The 27,697-nt window shown below is 40.6% G+C and overlaps 1 protein-coding gene across 3 annotated transcripts in view; it reads left to right on the top strand.

The window, feature by feature from the left end:
- Positions 1–1,379: 1,379 nt before the first annotated feature.
- Positions 1,380–27,697, top strand: part of ZDHHC20 (zinc finger DHHC-type palmitoyltransferase 20) — a 69,289-nt gene continuing 42,971 nt past the window's right edge. For 2 of the 3 annotated variants that reach the window (XM_036831599.1, XM_036831598.1), the window contains exon 1: positions 1,381–1,635. In XM_036831599.1, the coding sequence (XP_036687494.1) occupies positions 1,518–1,635 (118 nt within the window). In that variant the 5' untranslated portion in view covers positions 1,381–1,517. Of the gene's footprint in view, positions 1,636–27,697 lie in introns of all 3 variants that reach the window. The other variant, XM_036831600.1, reaches the window with a different exon arrangement.

Genomic DNA, 27,697 nt, shown 5'->3' with positions numbered 1-27,697 from the left:
CGGCATGTGGGATCATAGTTCCCCGACCAGCCCTCCTGCATCGGAAGTGCAGTCTTTACCGCTGGACCACCAGGGAAGTCCCAAATTCAAGTTCTTATTGTTAATTTTTTTTTTTTTTTTTGCGTTCTCTCATAGTATTAGATTTGTATGTGTGTTTTGGAATTGCGGTTTAATTCTAAATTTATGAGTTAGTGGGTTTTTTTCTTCTTCACTCTCCATATTTACAGCTACGTGGCTTCCGTAAACCGTGTCTAATGGTTTCACAGCTACCTCTAGTTGCCCTTATTCTTCCCCAGCCCTCAGCTCAGAACCGGAACTTAAAATGGCATTTTGGAGTTCCTGGGTGGCGGTGACAGTGGGGACTCTGCAGACGCAGTCCTCAGGGCAGCGGCACACTTCCAGGACGGGGAGCTGCCCTGTGCCCTCCAGGCTCTGTTGAAAGCCACGGTCCTGAAGGAAGAAGCTGTCCTACAAGGCGGTATGGGGGAGCCGCCTTGGCTGGGACATGATTTGTCCCCTTTACATGAACTAGAACACCTGGCTTAGGGCCCGGCAAACAGGCGTTGTCCATCTGCTTTCGTCACTAAAGAGGAGAACGCAGTACGGGGAGGTGAACGTCCACGCCCTGGGCAGGGATGAGTGCCTGCCCTTCCTGTGCTCCCTCCGCGGTAAGGTCCATCCCAGAGGCCAAGGTCGCGGACTCACTCAACAGGGTCATCTGTCTCCCTTGAAATCTGCAAGCAGCGAAACTTGAAGGTTCTTTAATGATTACAGGCGTCGATGACTACAGCCGTTGTTACAGCCGTTGTTTAGATTCGCCAGGTATAAACAAATCCTGGAAATTTCAGTAGTTTTTGCCGGGCACGGAGAAGGTTGTTACCCGTTCACAACTCAACCTTAAATTTGGGTTTCAAATCAAACTGACACACTACACGGCTTCCATCCTAAATCACACGCACCTACGATTTCCATCTCCGGAAACGGAGGGCTTCCGCCCGAAACACGAGCAAATTATTTCAAAGCGCGGGGGTCCCAAGAGGAGAGGCACGTGGGGCCCCTGAGGCCACAGCTCGGGTGGGCGCGGTCGCCCCGCAGGGAGCCTACCCCCGGGAGCCTCAGTCCGCCCGAGCCGCGCCACGCCCGAGCCGGCCGCCAGGAGGCGCTGCGCACCGCGCCTGCCCGCTCCCTCCGCTCACTTCCGCCGCCCGCTACCCCGCCCCTTCCGCCGCCCGCCCAGCAGGCCACGCCCGTTCATGCCCCGCCCCCACGGCGCGGAGACCCCGCCCCCGGCGGCGGTCGACGCGGACGCAATGCGGGGCGGGGCGGGGCCGGGCGCGACGCGGGGCGGGGAGGGGTCGGGGCGGAGGCGGGGGCGGGGCGCCGAGCCGCGGGGAGTGCCGGAGTAGTCGCTGCTGCTGCTGCTGCTGTTGCTGCTGCCGCCGCCGCCGTCGCCGCCGCCGGGGGTCTGGCGTGCCCCGCCACCCCGGGCCGCTGGGTGCCGAGGCCGCCGGCGGAACATGGCGCCCTGCACGTTCTGGCGCTGCTGCCAGCGCACCGTGGGCTGGGTGCCGGTGCTCTTCATCACCTTCGTGGTCGTGTGGTCCTACTACGCGTACGTGGTGGAGCTGTGCGTGTGTGAGTACCGGGCGGGGCGGGGGGAGGCCCCTCGGCGCGGCCTCCGGCGCCGGGCAGGCGCGCTCGGTGGGCAGGGCGCTCCCCCGCGCCCGCCGTGTGTCCGCCCGAGCCCGGCCGCGGGGCCCGGTTCAGCCCGTGTGTTTCGGGTCGGCGTCCAGCTTCTTAGACACAATGTGCTTCTGAGGCGAGGGAGCGGCGGCCGCCGGGCCCGGCCTCTGTGTCCCGGCTGTTTGTGGAGTTGACGTTCCCTCCGCCTGGGTTCCGAGGGCGTTCTCCTCGGCCCTGGGCCCTGAGCGCGGGCGGAGGGTCGTCGCGGGGAGCCTAGGCGGGGCCCGTGGTCCAGCCGCCGCTCCCCGGACCCGCCGGCCTCCTCCGCGTCGCTCGGCGTGTCTGCCGCTCCTGTCGGTCCTTGTTGGGAGCTCAGGACCAGAGGCTCCGTGCTGTCGGTAAACCCGGTGCCTTGGTCCCCCAGAATGATCTCGTCTGGGTCTACGCTGAGTCCGCAGTTTTCTAAAGGGCCCAGCAGTGTATACCTTAAGCGGAGAAAAGGCACAGGAGGTAGATGCTAATTGTCTGAATGGGAAGAAGTGGCACCACCCACTCTACTTGGAAGGGCAGAATCGGGACCCTCGGGTCAGGGCCCTGCGCTGGTACAGCTCGCGAATAAGTACTTGGTTAAAACCGAGTTCTGCACGTGGAAGAGACTGCTTTGGCTCAGAAGTTTTGAGGGTAGGTTTTTAAATGAAAATATCCACCTTTGAGAAAGTTATTTTGTACCTATAAAACATTTAATTTTCAGGGAAACTATCCCTGCAAGTAGGTCCAGAATAAATTAGTTGTGGAATACATTTCCAAATAATAATGGAGTTCATCTGTTGCATATGATTGTTTAGTTTCATCCTTTTGGATACCAAAATGTTTGCCGAAAATGTTTGCATCAATTAAAATTGACCAGATTTAGGTATTTCTTAAAGCTACTTCCAGAAAGTGGTCATGGTCATGGGACTCTCAACAGCTTGTGATGATACTTTACCTTCTTTATTCGACTGCACCCCTCTGGCTTGCGGGATCTTAGTTCCTCCACCAGGGATGGACGCCGTGCCCCCTGAAGTGGAAGCCCAGAGTCCTAACCATTGGACTGCCAGGGAAGTCCCATACCTTATTTACTCCGAAGTGGGAATAAGATTTATTCCACCAATCTTATTTAATTCTATCAGAAGATTATTCTCTCCCTCTTCTAATTCCATAGTGGTTTTAAAGTAAAGGTTCTGAAGCTTTACTTGAAAATGTGTGTTTATGTTGAAACTGCACATTTAACCTGTAGATGGTTATCGTACATATCAAAAGGTGACATCAAACACAAAGGGAGGAACTTCCCTGGCAGTCCAGTGGTTAAGACTTCACCTTCCAATACAGGGGGTGCAGGTTCCATCCCTGGTCGGGGAGCTGGGATTGGGATCCCACATGCCTTGCAGCCAAAAAACCAAAACAGAAGCAATATTGTAACAAATTCAATAAAGACTTTAAAAATGGTCCACATCAGGACTTCCCTGGTGGCGCAGTGGTTAGGAATCTGCCTACCAATGCAGGAGACACAGGTTCGAGCCCTGGTCCAGGAAGATCCCACATGCTGCGGAACAGCTAAGCCTGCGCCCACAACTGCTGAGCCTGCGCTCTAGAGCCCACGAGCCACAACTACTGAGCCATGTGCCACAAGTACTGAAGACTGTGCGCCTAGAGCCCGTGCTCCGCAACAGGAGAAGCCACCACAATGAGAAGCCCACGCGTCGCAATGAAGAGCAACCCCACTCGCCACAACTAGAGAAAGCCCGTGCGCAGCAACGAAGACACAACGCTGCCAAAAATAAATAAAAAATAAATAAATGTATTTAAAAAAAAAAATGGTCCACATCAAAAAAAAAAAATCTTAAAAAAAAAAAAACATGAAGGGAAAGGAACGTGCATGTGCTAGTAGGGGGGAACATTCCATCGCTCTCCCCTTTACCCCTTTCATGCCTCTGAGCATAGGTGTCTCTGCAGATGAAGGGAATGAGACTGGTCCTTTGGTCGGTCACACAGCTGTTGAGTGGCTACAGGTGTGTGACCCACATCTTTCCACTCTGTATATAACTTCTCGTGAGCCAAGAGGGTCACTGGAACTGTAATTGTTCCGTTCACAATGGGGAATTGGGGCGGAGCTAAGTGGTTGCCCTCTTAGGAGATCAATTAGGCTTTAGGCCCGTCATTTAGAGATTACACCCCCAGGATTTCATTAAGTGAAAACATTCTGCAACAGTTAAGGCCCAAATGCTTGGCAGAATTTTAAAATACTCAGTGGTGACAGGTCTTACATAGGGACTGCGTTTACTGTTTCTAAGTTATCAGACATTAACTAGGGAGCGTTTGGGAGCTCTGCAGTGTCACTGGCCTACATGGTGGAGCATAAAAGCTCATTCACTCTCATATTAAAACTATCCTTTATACTACTTACGTATAATTTATGTTTGCATAAGCACAGATCATCCTACTGAGATATATCAATGTATAACTTTATAGGAGCTTTAAACTGAAGTGTGAGTTTTATTTAAAGTGCTGTTTCAATAATTTTTACAGAATTTTCTCAGTTTCTGGTGTTCTTTATCAAATTAGATGGGAGAGAATGATAATTGTATCTTTAGTTGTGTTAATTTATTTAATTCTCATAATAACAAAAGTTAAGTGATTTGTGCAGGGTCATACAACTAGTAAATGGCATAACCAGAATTGGAACTCAAGTGGTTTGGCTCCAGGGTCCATGCTTTTATATTTAACTACTGTGCAAGAGTAGTGTACTTGATTATCCAGATCTAGACACTCAGGGCAGATTTCAGTCTTATCTATAGTTATTTATATAAGGTAATTTTTTCTGAAAGATAGTAGCTGAAGGTTCCTAAATATCTCAGATGGTAAAAATGCATGGCCCACTGTAGGACATTTGAAAAAATAAATTGTTTATGAGAGGCCCTTGTTTCAGCCTAGCCTCTATAACTTCTTAATTCTGCAATTCCATACACATACACACACATATACACATACACGTAGAAATATATATAATCAGCAATTCCTATTACTGGTAGGAGTAATATTGAGGATAAAGTTGAGTAAGAAGTAATGCATCTGAGATGGCCATCTCACAGGGGTGAAAAGCGGAGAAGTAACGATGGAGTAATTAGTAATATTGGTCCTTGATTTTAAATTAAACTGAAATTCTTCATTTTTTTCCTCAAGGCTAATATTCAGACATATGAGTTTAGTTATGGGTGGATTGACCAACTTTTCCAGCTTGGTGAAGCTGGTTATTGTTGGGGAAAGTGCTAATACAGTTTCCTAGGATTTTCTCAGGTCGTTTGGAGCTGTTAGTAGTAGATGTGTGCCTCTTATTTGGCATTTAGATGATCTGAGACCTTAAAGAGATTTTAGAGATGATCTAATTCAATCCCTTTATTTTACTTCTGAGAAAACTATTACTTGGAAGAGCTGTATGGTTTGTCCAAGGATGGATATGCCTTTTATCTTTTCTCAGAGAGGATACGTAGGATAGAACGGTAACCTCTGAATCTATGTATCTAATAATTCCTATGTCTCCTGATAGTTTCTTCAGATTTGGAAAGAGACAGATGAATAGCTTAAACATCAACCTTGAGCACACTGTCTTGACACAGTTGCCTCCAGTGTATTTTACTGATTTCAAAAGAAGCAGCTTTTGATTTCACTTATTTTTCTCTATTGTTTTTCTGTTTTCTATTTCACTGATTTCTTGTCTGATATTATTTCCCTTTCTCGTTTACTTTGGGATTAACTTGCTCTTTTTCTAGTTTCTCAATATGCAAATTGAACTGATTGATTTGAGCCCTTTTTTAAGTGTTTACTCCTATATATCTACCCCAAATACTGCTTTATTCACATCCCGTGAATGTTGATATATTGTATTTTCATTTAAATTCAATTAAAATTATTTTCTAATTTCATTTTTCATTTCACTTTTGACCCATAGGTTATTTTATAAATGTGCTATTTAGTTTGCAGTTACTTGGGGATTTTTCAGATCTCTTTTTGTTACTGATTTCAAATGTAATTCCATGTGGTCAGAGAACATATCTTTATGACTTGTCCTTTAAAATGTATTCAGCCTTGTTTTATGGCCCAGAATGTGGTCTGTCTTTGAAGCATTCCATGTGCATTTGAGAAAAATGTATTCTGTATTCAGCAGTGTATTTTGTTGTTTGTTGTTGGGTATTCTGTTATGTCATAATGCTCCATAAATGTCAGTTAAGGCAGGTTGGTTGATAGTGTTCGAATCTTCTGTGTTCTTGCTGATTTTCTATTTGTTTTATCAGTTAATTACTCAGAGAGGTATAACAATAATTGGATTTGTCTCTTTCTCCTAGTAGTTCTCTCAGTTTTTGCTTCATGTATTTTGCAGCTCCGTAATTAGGTACATAAAATGTTTAGGATTGCTGTGTCCTCTTCATGAATTGACCCTTTATCATTATGAAGTGACTTTCTTATCCCTGGTGATATTGTTTGCTTTGAAATCTACTTTGGCAGATATTAACATGTCCACTAATCTTTCTTTTGATTAGTATTAGCATGATATGTCCTTTTACTTTCACCTGTTTAATCTTTATATTTAAAGTGCATTTCTTGTGAGCAGCATATAGTTGGGTCTTGCTTTTTTAATCCAGTCTGAAAATATCTGCCCTTTCTTTTCTTTTTTTAAATTGAGCTTTAATTGACATACAACATTCATTTCAGGTGTCCAGCATGAGTCAGTATATGTATGTGTTGCAAAATGATCACCACAGGAAGATCAGTTAGCATCCGTCACCACACATAGTTGCAAAGTTCTTTCCTTGTGATGCGAACTTTTAAAATTTACTCTCTTAGCAACTCTCAAATACAATGATAGTCACCGTGCTGTACCATCTCTGCCTTTTAATTGGCCTGTTTTGACCATTTGCATTTAACGTGATTGTTGATGTGGGTAACTTTAAGTCTTATCATTTGCTTTTTAAAAAATCTGTCCTGTCCTTTTTTCCCTTTTCCTCCTCGTCCTGCCTTCTTTTGAATTAATCAATTTTCAAAAGATTTTAAATTATTTTGTATGATTCTGTTTTCTCTCCTTTGTTGGCTTATTAGCTGTAACTCTGTTATTTTAGTGGTTGCTTTAAGGTTTATAGCATACATATTTAATTTATCATAATCTACCTTCCACTGATATACCAGTTCACATACAGTACCCTATAAAAGCGTTGTTCTATTTCTTCCCTCATAGCCTTTATGCTGTTGTTGTCAGCATTTTATACGCTATGAAACTAACACTATATTGCCATTATTTTGTTTAGACAGTTTATTATCTTTTAAAAATATTTAAATAAGTAAACAAATCTTATATGTTTACCTATGTAGTTATCATTTCTGGTATACTTCATTCTTTTTTATAAATCCGTATTTCCAACTGGTGTCATTTTCTTCTGCCTGAGGGCTTTCTTTAACATTTATTGTAATGCAAGTCAGTTGGTGATGTTATTTCTGCTTGTGTATGTCTGTAAAAGTTTTTATTTTGCCTTTTTTTTCAAAAAGCAACTTTATCGAGGTATAATTTACATACCATAAAATTTATTCATTTGTAGTGATTTTTAGAAAACCAAGTTATGCAGTCATTACGACCATCCATTTTTGGAACATTTTTTATCACCCCAGTCAGATCCCTTGTGACCATTTGTGGTTAATTCCTGTTCCCATCCCCAGTCGCAGGCAACACTAATCAACACTGTGTCTCTGCATGCCTTTTCTGGACATCTCATATAAATGAAGTCAAACAGTAAGTGGTCTTCTGTGCCTGGTGTCTTTCACATGTTTTTGAGGTTCATCTGTATTGTAGCATATATCAGTATTTCTCCCTTTATTCTCTACTTCACATTCTAATTTGTATTTTTCTGTTTCTGAAATGCAGTTTTATTTAAGAATATATTTCTAGTAAGCCTCCACAGATCACTTGTGCATTGAATTAGAATATAAATAAAAACCATACACTTTATTACGTTTAAGTATTTTAAAAATCCTGCTTTTAAGATTTATAGTATGGTTGGGTCCTATTCATCTTTGTATCCACTAGAGAATCTAGTTACTAGTAGACTTTCAATAAATATGTGGTGAATCGAATGGAATCATACTCCTATAAACTCACTTGAATCATGTTTGAATATGTTGAACAAACATCCACAATAACAATTAAATTATAATTACCAACATATATTTCAACAGTCTTTGGGGTTAAAGGCTACATGATATTGCTTATCGGTTCTGCAGTCTCTGTTTTGGATTTTGAAACAGTGATTCTTTGAAATTATGATGATACGGTTTTGAAAAACTCTGGCTCCCTAAATCTCATCCTCAATAGAGGACATAATTATAGGAATGACATGAATTAGAGTATTTTTTAAAACGTTTTAATTTTGTTATTTCATATCTGTTTTTAGATACAGTGTTCTGCAGACTTCATTATTTGCATTCTTCATTATCTTGGCCTTTTTCTTTTATTTTTTTGAAGAACAGTTTTTTTTCCTTATGACTGCTAGTGATTTAATCTGTCCTGGTAGCATTTTCTGTTGATGCTAGAAAGCAGATTGGTCTGAGAGAACTCTGTAGATAATACCCCAAAAAACCCAAGCCCAAACGAACAAAAAGAGCTTTTATATTTTCTTCCATATAAACTGAACCTTCTTTGGGCCTTTACTGCTTTCTTATAAGTCAAGGAACATGGAAGAGGTGTTGGACAACTTAGAAACCAGGTTAGACTATTTGGAAGAACAACATTATGCCCTAGTCACATGTATAAAACTTTTTTTCTCTGCTGGTCACTTCCACTTTGTGGCAAAGAAGACATCGCATGCTGAACTCCAGGCTCTGATGTCTGTTTTCTTGACATCTCTGCTCAGATATCTTAGAGGCATTTCAGACTTATTGTCCAAAACAGAACTCTTGTGAGTTTTTTTCTCTCTGCTGAACTGCTCCTCCTATCTTAGCTCAGTAAATGGCAGTTTCATCCTTTCAGTTCCCTGGTTGGAAAGTCATTTTACATCCCATTAATCAGCAAATCCTGTCATCAAGTGTACCAAAATCCAGTTGCTTCTCACCACCACCACTGCAGCTATATTTCTTCAAGCCACCATGATCTCTGTCTTGTGTAGTAGATTGAAAAACATGGCCACAATAATTTGTACTTCCTCCCCAGAGGTGGAGTCTTTTGCCCACCCAGTGAATCTGGGCTGGCTTTGTACCTGCTTTGACTAGTAGAACGTGGTGGGAGTGATGTGTGAGATCCGGAACCTAGGCTCAAAACAGCATGCATCATCCATGTTAACTCTTCTGGAACGTTCCGGTCGCCGTTCAGGCTAGACCATATGGAGAGAGAGGCCAAGGCAAGATGAGTTAAGCACCAAAGCCCCTGATGCATGGATGAGCTCCTGCCCCGGTCTAGCTGCCTGTTGACTGCAGCTGGTAGAAAAACAGCCCAGCTGATCACAGCCTGAACTGCCGATCCGCACGATTGTAGGAAATAATAAATGGTGGTTGTTTAAAGTCACTAAGGTTGGGGGATTTCCCTGGTCGTCCAGTGGTTAAGACTCCACACTTCTACTGCAGGGGGTGCGGGTTCAGCCCCTGGTTGGGGAGCTACGATCCTGCATGCTGTGCTGTGCAGCCAGAGAAAAAATGATAATAAAGTCACTAAGTTTGAGGTGGTTTGTTATGCCACATTATCACTTATATTATTGTAGCACCCTTATGTCTTGTCTCTTCCTCCTCATTTCACCCCGATCTTCCCACCTGTACCCTGTCTTCCACAAAGCAGCCAGAATGGTCCCTTTAAAACTAATACCAGATTTGTCACTCCCCTAATGAAAACCTTGGCTGGCCTCCTCTCTTGTTCAGTGGAGCTCCTAACGTCCTTACCATGGCCTCTTCCCCTCATTACTTCTCTGACATAATTTCCTTTCCACTCTTTTAGTTGTTCTGCAGCTGCCACACTGGCCTCCTTGCTGTACCTTTTTACTTGTTGAATGATCTTTTTTTTTTTTTTTTAAATTTTTATTTCTTTATTTATTTATTTATTTATGGCTGTGTTGGGTCTTCGTTTCTGTGCGAGGGCTTTCTCCAGTTGTGGCAAGTGGGGGCCACTCTTCATCACGGTGCACGGGCCTCTCATTATCGCGGCCTCTCTTTTTGTGGAGCACAGGCTCCAGATGTGCAGGCTCAGCAATTGTGGCTCACGGGCCTAGTTGCTCCGCGGCATGTGGGGTCTTCCCAGACCAGGGCTCGAACCCGTGTCCCCTGCATTGGCAGGCGGATTCTCAACCACTGCGCCACCAGGGAAGCCCCCACTTGCTGAATGATCTTAATAACTTATTTATCCTCTCTGAATTTGTCCCTATGGTATAAAATGGGGTAATGCCTGTCTTACAGAATCATGTAACGTTCTTAGCAGAGTAGGCTTTCAAATGTTACTGGGGGTGGGGAGAAATGTAAATAGCCGCGAGCATACTTTTTCTTGCCTTCCCTTTTTCGGCAGGAAGTGTTTTTGTTTTTTAATTCTTAGAGTTGTGTTCCCCCCATGCCCACACACAGTCTTAAGTGAGTGAAGGAGCACATTCTCACACTTTTTAAAAAACTGGCTGCATTTGAAGATCATATTGTAAAAGTGGGTTCCTGTTTTGCTGTGAGCTTGTGGTAGTGTCAGTAGTGTGCATGTGGGAGAACTGTTGTCAAAGGAGGGGAGCCCACCACACCATCATCACGTGGGACTTTAAGAAGATTAGTACCTGGTACTATTCCTGGGAGCAGATAAGCTACACAGATTTACATACTGCTGAAACATGCAGCACATCTTCTTGAGCAGATGGGCACCTACACTTAAATAACTGAAATAGTCACAAATAATGGGGATTATGGTTTTATGAAGAATAGATTTCTCTAAGACAGAGATCCATAAGTCTTGATGATAAAGATTTTTTAAAATTGTTTTTAAAACATTTCTATTCTCTCTGTTCTTCTACTCTTCTTGGTGCTGCATTATACACACTAACGTGAACTTTGGCCCACCCAGTTGGAATCATAGGAGGAACAGTTATTATTAACATACTAATTGAACAAACATGAGCTTATTAAATGTGAAGTCTTCAGGGAAGCTTTTTAAACTAAGTGCATGGAAAGGATATCATCAGCACCTGAAGGAAATAATACCAACACACCAAAATGTTAGCAGTGTGTGTCATTGGTGTAAGCGTTAAGAAAGGAGGTGTGGCGTCGTGGCTGTGGCACACATCATGGACACATGTGCCCTGGCCTCCTAACAGTCCGCTCTTCCCCCACCCTCCAGAAAGCCAGAGTGAATCTTTTAAAGCCCAAGTCAAGATCCTTAGTCCTCTGCATGCTCCAGTGGCTTCCTCCTTTGCTCTTAATGAAATCCAGAGCTCTTTCCGTAGCCTGTGAGGCCCTAAGTGCCTTGGCCCGCCCCTGCTTCTGACTCATCTCTTCCTTCACTCATTCTGCTTCAGCCAGCCAGCCCTCTTTGCATCTCTCAGGCCTTGCATGGTCCCACCTGAGAACCTTTGTACTTACTGTTCCTTCTGCCTGGAATGCTTTCCTCCCAGATTTCCACAAGCCTAGCTCTCTCACTTCATCTAGATTTCTGTTGAGATGTTCCCCCATCAAACAGGCTTTCCTGACTACCCTATATAAAATAAGTACTTCCTCTTTCACTTTCTCCTTACCCTGCTTTGTGGTTCCTCATAGCACTTATTAATTCTTGACATGTAGTTGTTTGTGTTTCTCTCCTGATAAGTGTGTTCACTGCTTTATTTCCAGAACCTAAAACAGGTCCTGTGTAATATGTACTCAATAGATTCATTGAATGAGTGAATTAATTGTGTTTCTGCCACTTCCCATCCTAGCACAAGAGGGAGAATTGGAATATATTCACATAGTAGATAACCCACAATTTCAAATACAGATACTCTCCTGACCTTAAAAACATCTCTGTGTTTATTTCAACCTAAATAAAATGTGAATTTTGTTTAAGAAAAAAAAAATCTCTATGTTATTTTAGTAATGTAACAAACATAGAATGTTTACAGTGTTCCAGGTACTGTATTTGACATTGTGAATTCAAAAATGTATAAATGCACATTGTCAGATTCATTTGGACTTTATATAATAGTCTCTATCATTATTTTCACAGTGCTCATTTGCACATTACACATTTTAAGAAGCCCTGCTGTAACTAAGTATGTAACTTTGTTTAATCCAGTATTTTTCTAAATTCTAAATTTTTCTAAATTGCACACACACAAAATACTTAATTTCCACTAAAACCGGCAGTAAATACGTATCACTATGTCCATTGCTATGTTTTGAATAACATTGTATTGACAAAACCAGTTACCACATTCAATCAAGAGAGAATAATTAGAAGCATAAGACATTGGAAAGGAAGAGGGAAAGCTATTTCTACATGCAGATAACGTGATAGTATATGTTGAAAAGCCAAGAGAGTCAATAACAGCAGAACACCTAAACAAAAGGAATTGAGTAAAATGGCAGGATATAGAATTAGCAAACAAAACCGAATACTTTCTATATGTACACAATAAAGAAAATAATGAATAATTGAAAATATGGTAGAAGTCAAGTTTCCATTTCCAATAACATCAAAAAGATAAAATACTTAATAAACTCAAGAAAAATGCCACGTCTATAGGAGGAAAACATTTCTGAAAAACATAGAAGTAGACTTGAACAAATGGAAAGACATTACGTATATCATGTTCATGAACAGAAAAACTCGGCATTACAAAGACTTCAGTTCTCCCCAAGTTAATGCATAAATCCAGTCCCAGTAAATGGTTTCTTGTTTTGTTTTGTTTTTTTCTGGCACTAGACAAGTTGATCCTAAAGGTTACATGGAAAAATAAACAAGAAAGAGCAACCAAGAAATCCCTGAAAGAATGATAAAGAGCACAAAACTCCACCTGATTTTAAACCACAAATCTCTATAATTTAAATTGTGAGAGCAGGGGGTGTAAATAAGAACTCTCTCTACTTTCTGTTCAGTTTTGCTATGAACCTAAACTGCTCTAAAAAATAAAATCTGTGGGGCTTCCCTGGTGGTGCAGTGGTTGAGAATCTGCCTGCCAATGCAGGGGACATGGGTTCGAGCCCTGGTCTGGGAAGATCCCACATGCCGCGGAGTGACTAGGCCCGTGAGCCACAATTGCTGAGCCTGCGCGTCTGGAGCCTGTGCTCCGCAACAAGAGAGGCTGCGATAGTGAGAGACCCGCACACCGCGATGAAGAGTGGCCCCCACTTGCTGCAACTAGAGAAAGCCCTCACACAGAAACGAAGACCCAATACAGCCGTAAGTAAATAAATAAATAAATTATTTTTATTTTTTTATTTTTAATTTATTTAAACACTATTTTATTTATTTATGGCTGTGTTGGGTCTTCGTTTCTGTGCGAGGGCTCTCTCCAGTTGTGGCAAGTGGGGGCCACTCTTCATCGCGGTGCGCGGGGCCTCTCATTATCGCGGCCTCTCCAGACACGCAGGCTCAGTAATTGTGGCTCACGGGCCCAGTTGCTCCGCGGCATGTGGGATCCTCCCAGACCAGGGCTCGAACCCGTGTCCCCTGCATTGGCAGGCAGACTCTCAACCACTGTGCCACCAGGGAAGCCCCAATAAATAATTTAAAAAAAAAAAATAAAATCTGTTATAAAAATTGTGTACCAATTGTGTGGTATGATGTGTGGACAGACATATTGGCCAATGGAACAGAATAGAATGTCCAGAAATAGACAGTAAATATAGAAATTTAGAATAAAGTAGCACCTCAAATCACAGAGGAGAAGGTGGGACAACTGGATACTTATTTGATAAGAGAGAAAATTGGGTCCATATCTCACACTGTATTCCAAGATAAACTACAAATGGATAAAAAATTTTTTTCTTATATTTTACACTTTTTATTTTAAAATAATTTTGGACTTGTGAAAAATAGTACGAAGAATTTTCATATATCCTTCACCCAGATTCCCTAAAGGTTATTATTTGCTACATGCTTTATCATTTATTCATTCTGTCTCTGAAATATTTGAGAGTAAGTTGCAGACCTTATGTCCCTTTACCTGTAAATACATCAGTGTTCTAAAAGCAAGAGTGTCGTAGTCTGTTTAGGTTCTTTAACAGAATACCATAGACTTATGGTGGTGGCTTATAAACAGTAGAAATTTATTCCTCACACTTCGGGAGACTGGAAGTCTTAAGATCAAGGTGCCAGCAGGGGTCTGGTGAGGGCTCACTTCTTGGTTCATAGATGGCCATCTTTTCACTGTATTGTTACATGACGGAAGGAGTGAGGGATCTCTTTCTTATTAGGGCACTAATCCCATTCATGAGAGCCTCACTCTCATGATGTAATCCCAAAGGCCCCACCTTCAAATACTATTACACTGGGCATTAGGATTTAACATGAATTTTGGGGGAACACAAACATTCAGTCTATAGCAGAGAGCATTCTCTTATATAATCAGAGTACAGATATCAAGATCAGGAAATTAGCATGATAAAATGCTACTCTCTAATCTGTAAGCCTTACTGGGACTTCTCCAGTTGTCCCACTAAACCGTTGTTCTGCTCCACAGACCAGGCCAGGCTCACACATTGCAGTTAGGTATCAGGTCTCTCTAGTGTCCTTTGATCTGGAAGAGCTCCTCAGTCTTGTTTTGTGTTTCATGACCGTGACATTTTTGAAGAGTATAGGCTTCTTGTGTAGAATGTCCGTCGAATTAGGTATGTCTGATGTTTCCTCATGTATACATTTTTAGCGTGAATACCACAAAAGTAATACTGTGTCATTGATTGTACTGTCTTGGGAACTGTTTACTTTGGTCACCACGTAAGCAGGTATCTGCCAAGTTTCTCCATTCTGTAAAGGTACAGTTTTCCTTGTAATTAATAAGTATTCTGGTAGACCCAGACAACCCACACATACCCCTCTTTGAGGAAGGACTTGCTCAGTTGTGGCATGTGCGGTCAGCAGACAGCTTCCAGCAGTCAGCTCTCAGCTCGTTCAGTGTGACTCAACTCACCCAAGGTCACACCCTTCCTGGGCAGTGGCATGCAGTGCTGAGTGAGAAGGGGTGGACTTCTTCAGAGCTCCCTGCCTGTGGCCAAAGCTTGAATAGGCCTGCACGATAGTGAGATGTCTACCTCTGCCCAGTTCTGCTTCCCCCACTTCCTTTCGCATGTGTTGACCCCTAGTGAGTATCTTGCACCCCAAACTCTGTCTCAGCACCTGATTCCAGAGAACCCAACCTAAGGCAAGTATCTTTGTGGGAAAATCTGTTCATGATTACTTGCACTTACTCTTTTGTAGCATCTGTTGAGGACTCTTGCTTGAAACAATTACTGTGCTGGTTGCCAAATGGTGATTTTTTAAATTCTATGATTTCTTCTACATTTAATAATTAGAATTAAACCGAAAGGAAGAGCTTTCCCTCCTCCCCATTTATTTATTTATTTATTTATTTATTTATTTTTTGGTTGCGTTGGGTCTTCGTTTCTGTGGGAGGGCTTTCTCTAGCTGCGGCGAGTGGGGGTCACTCTTCATTGCGGTGCACGGGCCTCTCACTGTCGCGGCCTCTCTTGTTGCGGAGCACAGGCTCCAGACGCGCAGGCTCAGTAATTGTGGCTCACGGGCCCAGTTGCTCCGCGGCATGTGGGATCTTCCCAGACCAGGGCTCGAACCCGTGTTCCCTGCATTGGCAGGCAGATTCTCAACCACTGCGCCACCAGGAAAGCCGCCCATTTATTTATTTATTCATTCATTTACATCGTCGTGCTCTCATGGATTCTTATTTTATGGGTTATAACGTATCATTTATTTTTTATAAATTTATTTTTTATTTATTTATTTATTTTTGGCTGCATTGGGTCTTTGTTGCTGCATGCGGGCTTTCTCTAGTTACAGCGAGCAGGGGCTACTCTTCGTTGCGGTGTGCAGGCTTCTCATTGAGGTGGCTTCTCTTGTAGCGGAGCACGGGCTCTAGGTGCACGGGCTTCAGTAGTTGTGGCACACAGGCTTCAGGAGTTGTGGCTCACGGGCTCTAGAGCACAGGCTCAGTAGTTGTGGTGCACAGGGTTAGTTGCTCCGCGGCATGTGGGATCTTCCCAGACCAGGGCTCAAACCCGTGTCCCCTGCATTGGCAGGCCAATTCTTAACCACTGCGCCACCAGGGAAATCCCTGTATCATTTATTTTTGTTGCTCAAATTGTCCCAGATTTAGCCAGTAGGAGCCCTTTTAGTTTGGTTTCTGTGTCCTTTTGACATGTCGCCATCATTTTTCTTTCCTTATCTTCAGGTGCCAGGAGATTTTTTTTAGGCTTATCTGATACTTTTCCTACCCCTGGAATCTGCCATTTCAGAATGGACCAAATCTGAATATAAAAAATAAGAACCTTCCAACATTAAGAGAAAACATGGCTGGATGATCTTACAACCAGGGAGTGAGGAAAGCCTGATTAAAAAAATTTTTTAAATGGATGTGACATAGACAGTTCATAGGGAAAAAAAACAAAAATGGCTTATAAACATATGAGAAGATGCTTACCGTAATTTATTTAATGCAAAGTAAAATTACCCTGTAGTATCAAAAGTCTGAAGATATTTTATTGTAGAGAAATAAGCAGCCTCATGCATTGCTTGTAGGAGTATCAAAATGGTACAACCCCTATAATTGAGTTTGGGGAAAGCAGAGAGATTTACTTTCAGTCCAGTAATCGCACTGTTAGAAATCTACACTGAAGATAAACTTCCACAAGTAAACAACACATGCATAGGGTTATTCATTGCTGCACTGTTTGCAACAGCAGAAGATTGGAGACAACCCAGATGGCTATCAATAGAGGCCTGGTTGTATAACTGGAACACCCACACAGTGGAATACCATGAAGTGCTTTGAAAAGGAAACAATGGTTGTCTCTGTGTACTAATGTGTAGTGATTTCTAGGGTATAAGTGAAAAAAGCAAGGTGTAGACCAAGATATTTAAAGGAAGAAATTAGAAATACATACTTACTTGCTTATTTTGCTAAAAGAAGTAGTGGAAGGATAAAACAAACACTAATAAAAATGATTATCTGGGGTGAGGGGGTGAGGAATGAAAGCCAGGCCTTTCTGAGTACCTTTTTACATAGTTTTTTTTTTAACTTTTAAACATTTATATTTGTTACATATCCAAAATAAAAATAAAACAGGGGTAAAAGCAAACTGTAAAATTTGAAATCATGAAACAAATGAACTTAATTTTATGAAGTTGGTACTATAACTACACAGAGGAAAGAATTCTTTCTAGTGAGTTTTGAAAGTAACACAGGACTCCTTAGTTGGATGTAGTTTAAAGCCAAAACAGAATAAAATTAAAAAACTGCAAAGAAATCTTAAACTAGTATGTAGTTTTTAAACTGTTTTATGTACATTTTAGGATAAACTGAATAAATAAGTAAATTACTTAGGAACTAAGATTTTCATTGTGAAAGTAAAGAGATACAAATACAATGCCAAGAAATTAAGAAAAAACTCTGTAATGTTCTATTTGAATTGGAAATATCAGTGTGAATATAAATATAAATGTATAATACTCCTTTTGTAACCCAAAGGGCCTAAAAGCAATGAAACTCCAGTAGCTGTGAGCACCCTGAGAATTCAAAGCTTGGTTTCTAAATATCATTAAAAGAAACCAGTGGCCCTTGAAGAAGTGGCTAATGTCAGGTCCAGGGGAGGAAAATATAAAATGAGCCTGGGACATCTTGTGCTGTGCAAGGAAGTGCTCAGAGACTAATGGGATGATCAGGACGCCACAGGAGTCAGCTGGAAGAGGCATTAGCCAAGTGGGGCAATTTGAACATAAAAATAACGAGTGTACTTGATGACACATCTAGTAAATAAAATCCGTAAGTTTCTGTATTGATATTCAAGAAGAGAAAAACTAAATTTATTTGCTAACAATGGAGGTGAATTTTTAAAATTTATTTATTTATTTATTTTTGGCTGCATTGGGTCTTTGTTGCTGCGTGTGGGCTTTCTCTAGTTGAGGCAAGCTGGGGCTACTCTTGGTTGCAGAGCGCGGGCTTCTCGTTGCGGTGGCTTCTCTTGCTGCGGAGCGTGGGCTGTAGGCGCAGGCTTCAGTAGTTGTGGCACACGGGCTCAGTGGTTGTGGCTCGCAGGCTCTAGAGCACAGGCTCAGTAGTTGTGGCACACGGGCTTAGTTGCTCCGTGGCATGTGGGATCTTTCTGGACCAGGGCCCGAACCCATGTCCTCTGCATTGGCAGGCGGGTGCTTAACCACTGTGCCACCAGGGAAGTCCTGGAGGTAAATATTACACCAAATTTTTATTCTGAAAATGGGTAATTAAAGGGAAATAATTATATTTTTGTACTGCCTTTTTAGAATGATTCTAGTTCATCTCCAGTGAGGGAAAGCTCTTTACAGAAGAATGCCAGCTTAAAACTATGGAAGTAAATAATAGAGGGCTTTTAATGGTGATTTTCTAATTCTACAAAATAATAGATTCAGGCAAGGCATATCAGTGATGCTAAAACCGTTAGGGGAAGAAGATATTCACATACCCTTAACGTTTTACTCCACCAAAGATTCCATGATTGTCAAAGTGAAAAATGGACCTTTACAAAGGAGACATTTGGTGGTCACTGCCTTACCAAATGGCCCAAACGTAGCATCACTGATAGTGACAAACTTAAATAATGTGTCTCCTGAGTATCTCCTTAAATACTATACAGTACCCAGATGAGTATTCTTGTCCATCCTCTCCCACCTGCTCCCTCAAATTATACTCAAGCCATTAGACTTTGAATGGAATGGTAGGAGGAGGAAGAGGTTGGGGTAGATGAAGAAGTGAAGGAGGGGCTTCCCTGGTGGCGCAGTGGTTGAGAGTCTGCCTGCCGATGCAGGGGACACGGGTTCGCGCCCTGGTCTGGGAGGATCCCACATGCCGCGGAGCAGCTAGGCCCGTGAGCCACAACTACTGAGCCTGCGCGTCCGGAGCCTGTGCTCAGCAACAGGAGAGGCCACGATAGTGAGAGGCCCGCGCACCGCGATGAAGAGTGGCCCCCACTTGCCGCAACTGGAGAAAGCCCTCGCACAGAGGCGAAGACCCAACACAGCCATAAATAAATAAATAAATAAAATATTAAAAAAAAAAAAAAAAAAAAAAGTGAAGGACACCAAAAAGAAACAAAGTCAGAATGTAGCACATTTCACAAGACATATGGCCTCTTCTCTTCAAAAAGTCACTGTCATTTGGGATTCTGGGAAGATGATGGTCACGGTTTATTATTTTTGAGTCTCCCCCAAATCACTGCATATAAACAGAACAACTTGAATTGTATCTACAACAAAACCAGTTTGCTAGAGAATGGGGATGAGCTTTAGACAGCCCAAATGACCACAGAGACAGCAACTTAAACTATGATATGAACAATAAATATGTGTGTATGTTCTTATAGACCTAAGTGAGAAGGGTTATAAGTAAGAGAAAAATATAATTTGTAATGGTTATTTGCTCTAACAAATTAGATATGGTACAGCTATTAGAGAATGTAGAGCATATATGCAACAAATTATTTAAACCTTTCAGTAATCATATTACTGGCAGTACTAATGGTCTCATTGATTGAAATAATATCAGGCATCTTATCTGACCACAATACGATGAGACTAGAAATCAACTACAAGAAAAAAACTGCAAAAACACAAACAAGTGGAGGCTAGAAAATATGCTACTGAGCAACCAATGGATCACTGAAGAAATAAAAAAAAATATGGAGACAAGTGAAAACAAGAACACAGTGATCTAAAATCTATGGGATGCAGCAACAGCAGTTGTAAGAGGGAAGTTTATAGTGATAAAAGCCTACCTCAGGAAACAAGAAAAATCTCAAATAAGCAACTTAACCTTACGAGAAAGGATGAGAAAAACAAGAACAAAACCCAAAGTTAGTAGAAGGAAAGAAGTCAAAAATCAGAGCAGAAATAAATGAAATAGAGACTTAAGAAAATAGAACAGATCAATGAAACAAAGAGCTGGTTCTTTGAAAATATTTTTAAAAATTGATAAACCTTTAGTCAGACTCATAAGAAAAAAAGAGAGGGCCTGAATCAATAAAATCAGAAATTAAAAAGGAAGTTAAAACTGACACCACAGAAATACAAGAGATCATAGCAGATTATTACGAACAACAATATGCCAATAAAGTGGATAACCTAGAAGAAGTAGACAGATTACTAGAAGTGTACAATCTCCCAAGGCTGAACCAAGAAGAAATAGAAAATATGAACAGGCCAATTACCAGTAATGAAATTGAATCAGTAATAAAAGAAATCCCCAACAAACAAATGTCCATGACCAGATGGCCTCACAGGTGAATTCTACCAAATTTGAGAAGACGTAACACCTATCCTTCTCAGACTATTCTAAAAAACTGCAGAGGATGGAGTGCTTCTGAACTCATTCTGTGGGGCCAGTATCACCCTGATACCAAAACCAGACAAAGATACCACAAAAAAGGAAAATCACAGGCCAGTATCACTGATGGACATAGCTGCAGAAATCCTCAACAAAGTATTAGCAAGTCAAATTCAACAATACATTAAAAGGATCATTTACCATGATCAAGTGGGATTTATTCCAGGGATGCAAGGATAGATCAGTATCCACAAATCAATCACTGTGATACATGATATTAACAAATTGAAGAATAAAAACCATATGATCATCTCAACAGATGCAAAAAAAGCTTTTGACAAAATTCAACATCCATTTATGATAAAAACTCTCCAGAAAGTGGGTACAGAGGGAACATACCTCAACATAATAAAGGCCATATATGATAATCCCACAGCTAATATCATACGCAACAATGAAAAGCTGAAATCATTCCTCTAAGGTCAGGAACAAGACAAGAATGCCACTCTCACCATTTTTATTAAACATAGTATTGGAAGTTCTAGTCACAGCGGTCAGAGAAGAAAAAGAAATAAAAGGCACCCAAATCGGAAAGTAAAACTGTCACTGTTTTCAGACTACATGGTACTATACATAGAAAATCCTAAGGACCCCAGCAAAAAAACTACTAAAGCTCATCAATGAATTTGGTAAAGTTGCAGGATACAAAACAAATATCAGAAATATGTTGCTTTTCTATATAGTAACAACAAACTAACAGAGACATTAAGGAAACTTGCATTTACCATCGCATTAAAAAAAAAAACAAAACAAAACCTAGGAATAAACCTACCTAAGAAGGCAAAAGATCTGTACTCAGAAAACTATGAGATACTGATGAAGGAAATTGAAGATGACACAAACAGATGGAAAGATGTATTATTTTCATGGATTGAAAGAATTAATATTGTTAAAATGACCATACTACCCAAAGCAATCTATGGATTCAATGCAATCCCTATCAAAATACCAAGGGCATTTTTCATAGGACTGGAACAAATAAGTTTAAAATTTGTGTGGAGACACAAAAGACCCCAAATAGCCAAAACAATCTTGAGAAAGAACAGAGCTGGAGGAATCACGCTCCCTGACTTCAGACTATACTACAAAGCTACGGTAACCAAAACTATGGTACTGGCACAAAAACAGACACATAGATCAACAGAACAGGATAGAGAGCCCAGAAATAAACCCACTCACTTATTGTTAATTAACCTATGACAAATGAGGCAAGAATATATAATGGGGAAAAGACAGTCTCTTCAAAAGTGGTGCTATAGAAACTGGACAGCTACATGTGAAAGAATGAAATTAAAACATTTTCTTGCACCATGTACAAAGATAAACTCAAAATGGATGGAAGACCTAAATGTAAGACCTCAAACCATAAAACTCCTAGAAGAAAACATAGGCAGAACACTCTTTGACATAAATTGTGGCAGTATTTTTTTGGATCTGTCTCCTAAGGCAAAGAAAATAAAAGCAAATGTAAACAAATGGGACCTAATTAGGGGACTTTCCTGGCGGTCCAGTGGTTAAGACTCTGCACTTCCACTGCAGTGGGCACAGGTTAGATCCCTGGTCAGGGAACTAAGATCCTGCATGCTGCGAGGTGTGGCCAAAAAAAAGGAAGGAGGGGGACTAATTAAACTTACAAGATTTTGCACAGCAATGGAAACCATCGATAAAATGAAGAGACAAGCTACTGCATGGCAGGAAATATTTGCAAATGATATGACCAATAAAGGGGTTAATATCTAAAATATATAAATAGCTCATACAACTCAACATCAAAAAAAAACCTGATTAAAAAATGGGCAGAAGACCTGAATAGACAATTTTCCAAAGAAGACGTACAGATGGCCAACATCTGGCACATGAAAAGATTCTCAACATTGCTAATCATCAGAGAAATGCAAATCAAAACCACAGTGAGATATCACCTCACACTTGTCAGAATGTCTATCATCAAAAAAACCACAAATGACAAATGTCGGCAAGGATGTGGAGAAAAGGGAGCCCCTGTACACTGTTGGTGGGAATGGAAATTGGTGCAGACACTGTGGAAAACAGTATGGAGGGTCCTCAAAAATTAAAAATAGAGCTACCATATGATCCAGCAGTTCTACTCCTGGGTATATATTCTAAGTAAATGAAAACACTAATTTGGAAAGATACATGCACCCCAGTGTTCATAGCAGTATTACTTACAATAGCCAAGATATGGAAGCAACTTAAGTGTCCATCAACAGATGAATAGATAAAGAAGATGAGGTATATATATTACAATGGAATACCACTTCATCATGAAAAATAATGAAATTTTGCCATTTGCAACGACATGGATGGAACTGGAAGATATTATGCTTAGTGAAATAAGTCAGAGGAAGATACTAAATGTTATCCCTTATATGGGGAATCTAAAAGAAAAAAAAAAAAACTAGTCAGTATAACAAAAAAGAAACAGATTCGGAGATATAGGAGAACAAACTAGAGGTTACCAGTGGGGAGAGGGAAGGAAGGAGGGGTAACAACTGATGGAGGATTAAGAGGTACAAATGACTATGTATAAAATAAATAAGCTACAAGGATATATTGTACAGCACAGGGAATATAGCCAATGTTTTATAGTAACTATAAATGGAGTATAATCTTTAAAAATTGTGAATCAGTATGTTGTACACCTGAAACATACAATATTGTAAATCAACTATACCTCAGTTTTTAAAATGCTGATTTATAAGTGGATCAAAAAATTAAATAAAAGGGATAAATCTAACAAAATATGTGCAAGGTTTGTGTATTGATCAGGTAAAATCTAAAGTGAAGAGATATGCTGTGATCATGGAATGGAAGACAATATTATAAAGACATCAGTTCTTTCTAAAGTGATCTATAGAGTCAATACAATACCAGCCAAAAATCCCAGCAGGCTTTTTTTTTTTTTTAATCAATAAGATGAGCTTAAAATGTATATGGAAATGCAAAGGACCTAAAATAGCCAAAACACTTTTGAAAAAGAAGCTGGAGGAGTCATACTGTCTGATTTCAGGATTTTCTAAAGCTGCTTGGAATCAAGTCAGGGTGGTGTTAGAGTAGGAGTGGACTATAGATCAATGGGGCAGAATAGAGACTTCAGAAATAAACCCTTACAAATATAGCTGATTAATTTTCATGAGACGATCCAGGGTAACTCAGTAGAGAAAGTATAGTTTTGTTGGCTAACGATATTGGAACTATTGTCCATCTCTAGGCAAAAAAATTAACCTCAATCCTCACTTCATACCATATATTTTTAAAATCAGCATTTAAAATCTATTACAGACCTAAATGTAAAACCTATAAACCTTATAGAAGTGAACATATGAGAAAGTCTGTGTGACCTTCGGTTGACAAAGATATAGAGAAGAGCCATCTTTAGAACTGGAAATTTTAGAACTGAAAAATACAATAGCCAAATTAAAAAACTCATAAAAGTCTGCTCAGTAGCAGAATGGAGAGGGCAGAGTAAAGAATCAGTGAACTTAAAGATGGAATAAAAATTACCCAGGGTGAACAACAGAAGAAATTAAACTGAGAAATAAAGATGAATAGATCATCAGGGACTTGTGAAACTATTAAAAAAAAAAAAATCTAAACTGTGTGTCATCAGAGTTCCAGAAGGAGAGAAGAATGAGAGTGTGGCTGAAAAAGTACTTGAAGGAATAATAGCTAAAATTTTTGCAAATGTGACAAAAGACGTAAACCTACAGGTTCTAGAAGCTGAGTGAATGCTAAACAAGATAAAGAAATCCATGCCAAGACACATCATAACCAAACTTGTGAAAACTAAAGACAGATAAAATCTTGAAAACAGTGACAAAAGTTTACCTTACCTATGGGGGAAAATTAGAACAACAGCAGGTTTTTCATCAGAAACTGTGGAGGCCAAAAGGAAGTGCTATGGCATTTTTCAAGTGTTAAATGAAAAGAACTGTCAACCCAGAATCCTGTATCCAGCAAATATTCTTCCCTCAAGGTTGAACGTTGGCAATTACAGATTGTTAGCACATCCTTACACTATAAGTATGCAAAGCAAAAACAGGATGAAGGCAGTTACAGTGGCTTTCTCCTCACATGCTTCTCACTTGTCAAGGAAGAAAAAGTTTTTTCCACCATAACTTTTCCTTTTCCGAAGATGTATCCATTAGCCAGAACTGTATCACATGGCCACAGTAGATGCAAAGGATGGTGGTAAAGTGAGAGTATCTGGGATTTTCAATCTCAATTAGTGGGGAGTAGGTGAGAAAAGGGGGCAGTTAAGTGGAGAAGAGCATGTGGCCAGCTCTCAGGTTCACATAGAAACTTAAATTTAGATTAATATTATCTGCAAATGAGATTATACATGGTCACTGACATGATTGAAAAAAGGACATTCATTATACCTTTACAAGGCACATGTAACCATTAGTATGTGTAATGTTTTTTATAGTTCTGGCTTTATCATCAAAAGAACTTTTAAAACTATATTGGGATCCTCAGAAAATGGAATATCCCTCTGTGAGGCCAGAGGCTCTGCAGACGGCTCAGCGTTCGTTGTCCCTAACTGTCCTTTGTCTGTGTAGTCGGAGGGGCAGCTAACAGATCCTGGGGGCTGGTTCCACTCCGCCCTGTGCCAGGCGTTGGTGACTCAGTCGCGTCCCTTCCTCCAAGAAAAATCTGGAAGGAACTACAGATTAGAAACTAGTAATTACATACCAGTGTCAGGAGTGTTATGATAAGGGAATTATATAGTGCTGTGGGAAGGTATGCTAAGGAGATTTATTTACCCCACTCCTGTGGTCAGGAAAGCCCTCTTGACGAAGTAGTTCTGGTCATTCTTGGTTTGTCTAGCTTTGTTTTTGGTATGGAACAGTTTTGTTGTTTCCTGTAGTTGCGTGTTGTCCTAGTGGGAAGTTGGAAGAGGCAGCCACCAGAAACTGTTAGCCAGATGCAGTTTAAATCAGAACTCTGCTCTGACAAGTGTGATCACACAGTATGTTATCAACTTTTGATCTTTACTAATGTGATTACTAAAAATGGTATCTTCATGTAGTTTTACTTTGGATTTCTGTTATGACTGAGGTTGACCATCTTTTTTATGTTTGAGATGTTTGTATTTCCTTTTCTGTGAAAAAGTGGGTTGTTTAAAAAGAAACTCATTGATTTGTAGGTACTCTTTAAACAGAGAAATTAGTTTTTAGTCCATAGTAAGAATTGTGAGTATTTTTTTCTACTTTCTTGTTGTGTTGTAGTGATTTTTTTCGAGCGTTTGTTTTTACTTTTATGCAGTCAAATATATCAATATTTTCATATGGCTTCTGTGTTCTGTGTCATACTCTGAAATACCTACTCAGCTCCAAAAGTGTATATATTTTAAAATTTCCCTTGTTTCATGTAGTACATGCATGATTTTGTTTTTATTTTTATTTTTTGCATTTAAATCTTTGATACATTTGGGATTTATTCTGACCTGTGTTGTGAATCTCAATGGTATCTTTTTTCAACATGGCTACCCATTTATTCTGATGCTATTTATTGGCTCTGTCCACACTGATTTGAAATCCCATGTTTATCATATAGTGAATTCTTATATGCATTTGGTTCCATTTGGGAGCTTTCTGTTCTGTTCCAGTGATCTATTTATTCATGAGCCAGTACAACTGTTTTAATAATTGGGGCATTTGTAATATTTTTAAAATACTGTGCTCTAGGATTTGACTTGACTAGTGCTACTTCATTATTCATCTCTTTCAAAATTTTCCTACTTCATCATGTAAGTTTATTTTTCCACAAATGAACTTTGGAATCTGACTACTTAAAAAATAAAAGCACTTTTATTGAGATGACACTAAATTTATAAGAATAACCTCAAGAGAATTGCCATTTTAATGATATCTCTTGGGGCTTCCCTGGTGGCGCAGTGGTTGAGAATCTGCCTGCTAATGCAGGGGACACGGGTTCGAGCCCTGGTCTGGGAAGATCCCACATGCCACGGAGCATCTGGGCCCGTGAGCCACAGCTACTGAGCCTGCGCGTCTGGAGCCTGTGCCCCACGACGGGAGGGGCCGCGATAGTGAAAGGCCCGCGCACCGCGATGAAGAGCAGTCCCCGCACCGCGATGAAGAGTGGCCCCCACTTGCCTCAACTAGAGAAAGCCCTCGCATGAACCGAAGACCCAACACAGCCAAAAATAAAATAAAATAAATAAATAAAGTAGCTAAAAAAAAAAATGATATCTCTTCTATGTAAGAATATAAGCCTTTCCACTTGTTCAGATTTTTATTAGTGTCCCTCAGAAACATCAAAATGTTTCTTTTTGTATAGATCTTGCTCAATTCTTACATTTACTCCTAGGAACATTATTTTTTTAGGTGGCTTTGTAAATAGAACTTTCTTTTATTATAACTTCTACATAGTGATTATGTGTATATTGGGAATCTACTGATTTCTGTATATCAGTTTTTGTACGCTATCACCTCTTATAATAGTTTTGCAGTTGGTTTTCTTTGACTATAAAAGAATGTAGTCATATAATCTACAAGTAGTGATACATATGTCTTCTTTTCAATTTCTATACAATTAATTTATTTCTCTTTTATGATTGTGTGGCTACTGTAGTGCTTCCCAATCACTTCATATATGGCACCTAATGAAAATTATATTTTTAGTAGTGTACACTAGCATAAAGGGGAAATGCTTTGTGAGGCCCGAGGGGACCAGCCCAGGGTTTACCTACCCCAGACCATACCTGAATGACCTAAGATGGGCTGGAAAAAGCCCTATGCCTCTCTGAAACAATGTTTGAAAAAAAAAAAAAAAAAAAGTAATGATCATGAACCTGCTTGCTATGTTCCTGACTTTAGTGGGAATACTTCTATTGTGTTTTCTCATTAAATTATGTTGGTTTGGGGATTGAGATAGATATATTTTAGTTTACTAAGGAAGTATACAGATACTCCTATTTTATCAAGAGATTTTAGTCAAAAATGGATATTGAATTAATAAACATTTCTTAAGCATTGTTGCTGTATGCCAGGCTTTGGAACTAAAACACTGAATAAAATGAAACACACTCCAGGAAAGAATACAAGTCCAAATACACTTGAGTTCAGATTTTTTTTTTTAATTAATTTTATTTATTTATTTTTGGCTGCGTTGGGTCTTCGTTGCTGCGCGCGGGCTTTCTCTAGTTGCGGCGAGCGGGGGCTACTCTTCGTTGCGGTGCACGGGCTTCTCATTGCGGTGGCTTCTCTTGTTGCAGAGCACAGGCTCTAGGCGCGCGGGCTTCAGTAGTTGTGGCGCGAGGGCTCAATAGTTGTGGTGCGCAGGCTTAGCTGCTCCACGGCACGTGGGATCTTCCTGGACCAGGGCTTGAACCCGTGTCCCCTGCATTGGCAGGCGGATTCTTAACCACTGCACCACCA

Source organism: Balaenoptera musculus, chromosome 18 (assembly GCF_009873245.2).
Source record: "Balaenoptera musculus isolate JJ_BM4_2016_0621 chromosome 18, mBalMus1.pri.v3, whole genome shotgun sequence".
In the NCBI taxonomy this organism is placed as follows: Eukaryota; Metazoa; Chordata; class Mammalia; order Artiodactyla; family Balaenopteridae; genus Balaenoptera; species Balaenoptera musculus.
The sequence above is the reverse complement of the archived record's forward strand: the minus strand, read 5'-3'. Positions and strand labels throughout refer to the sequence as shown.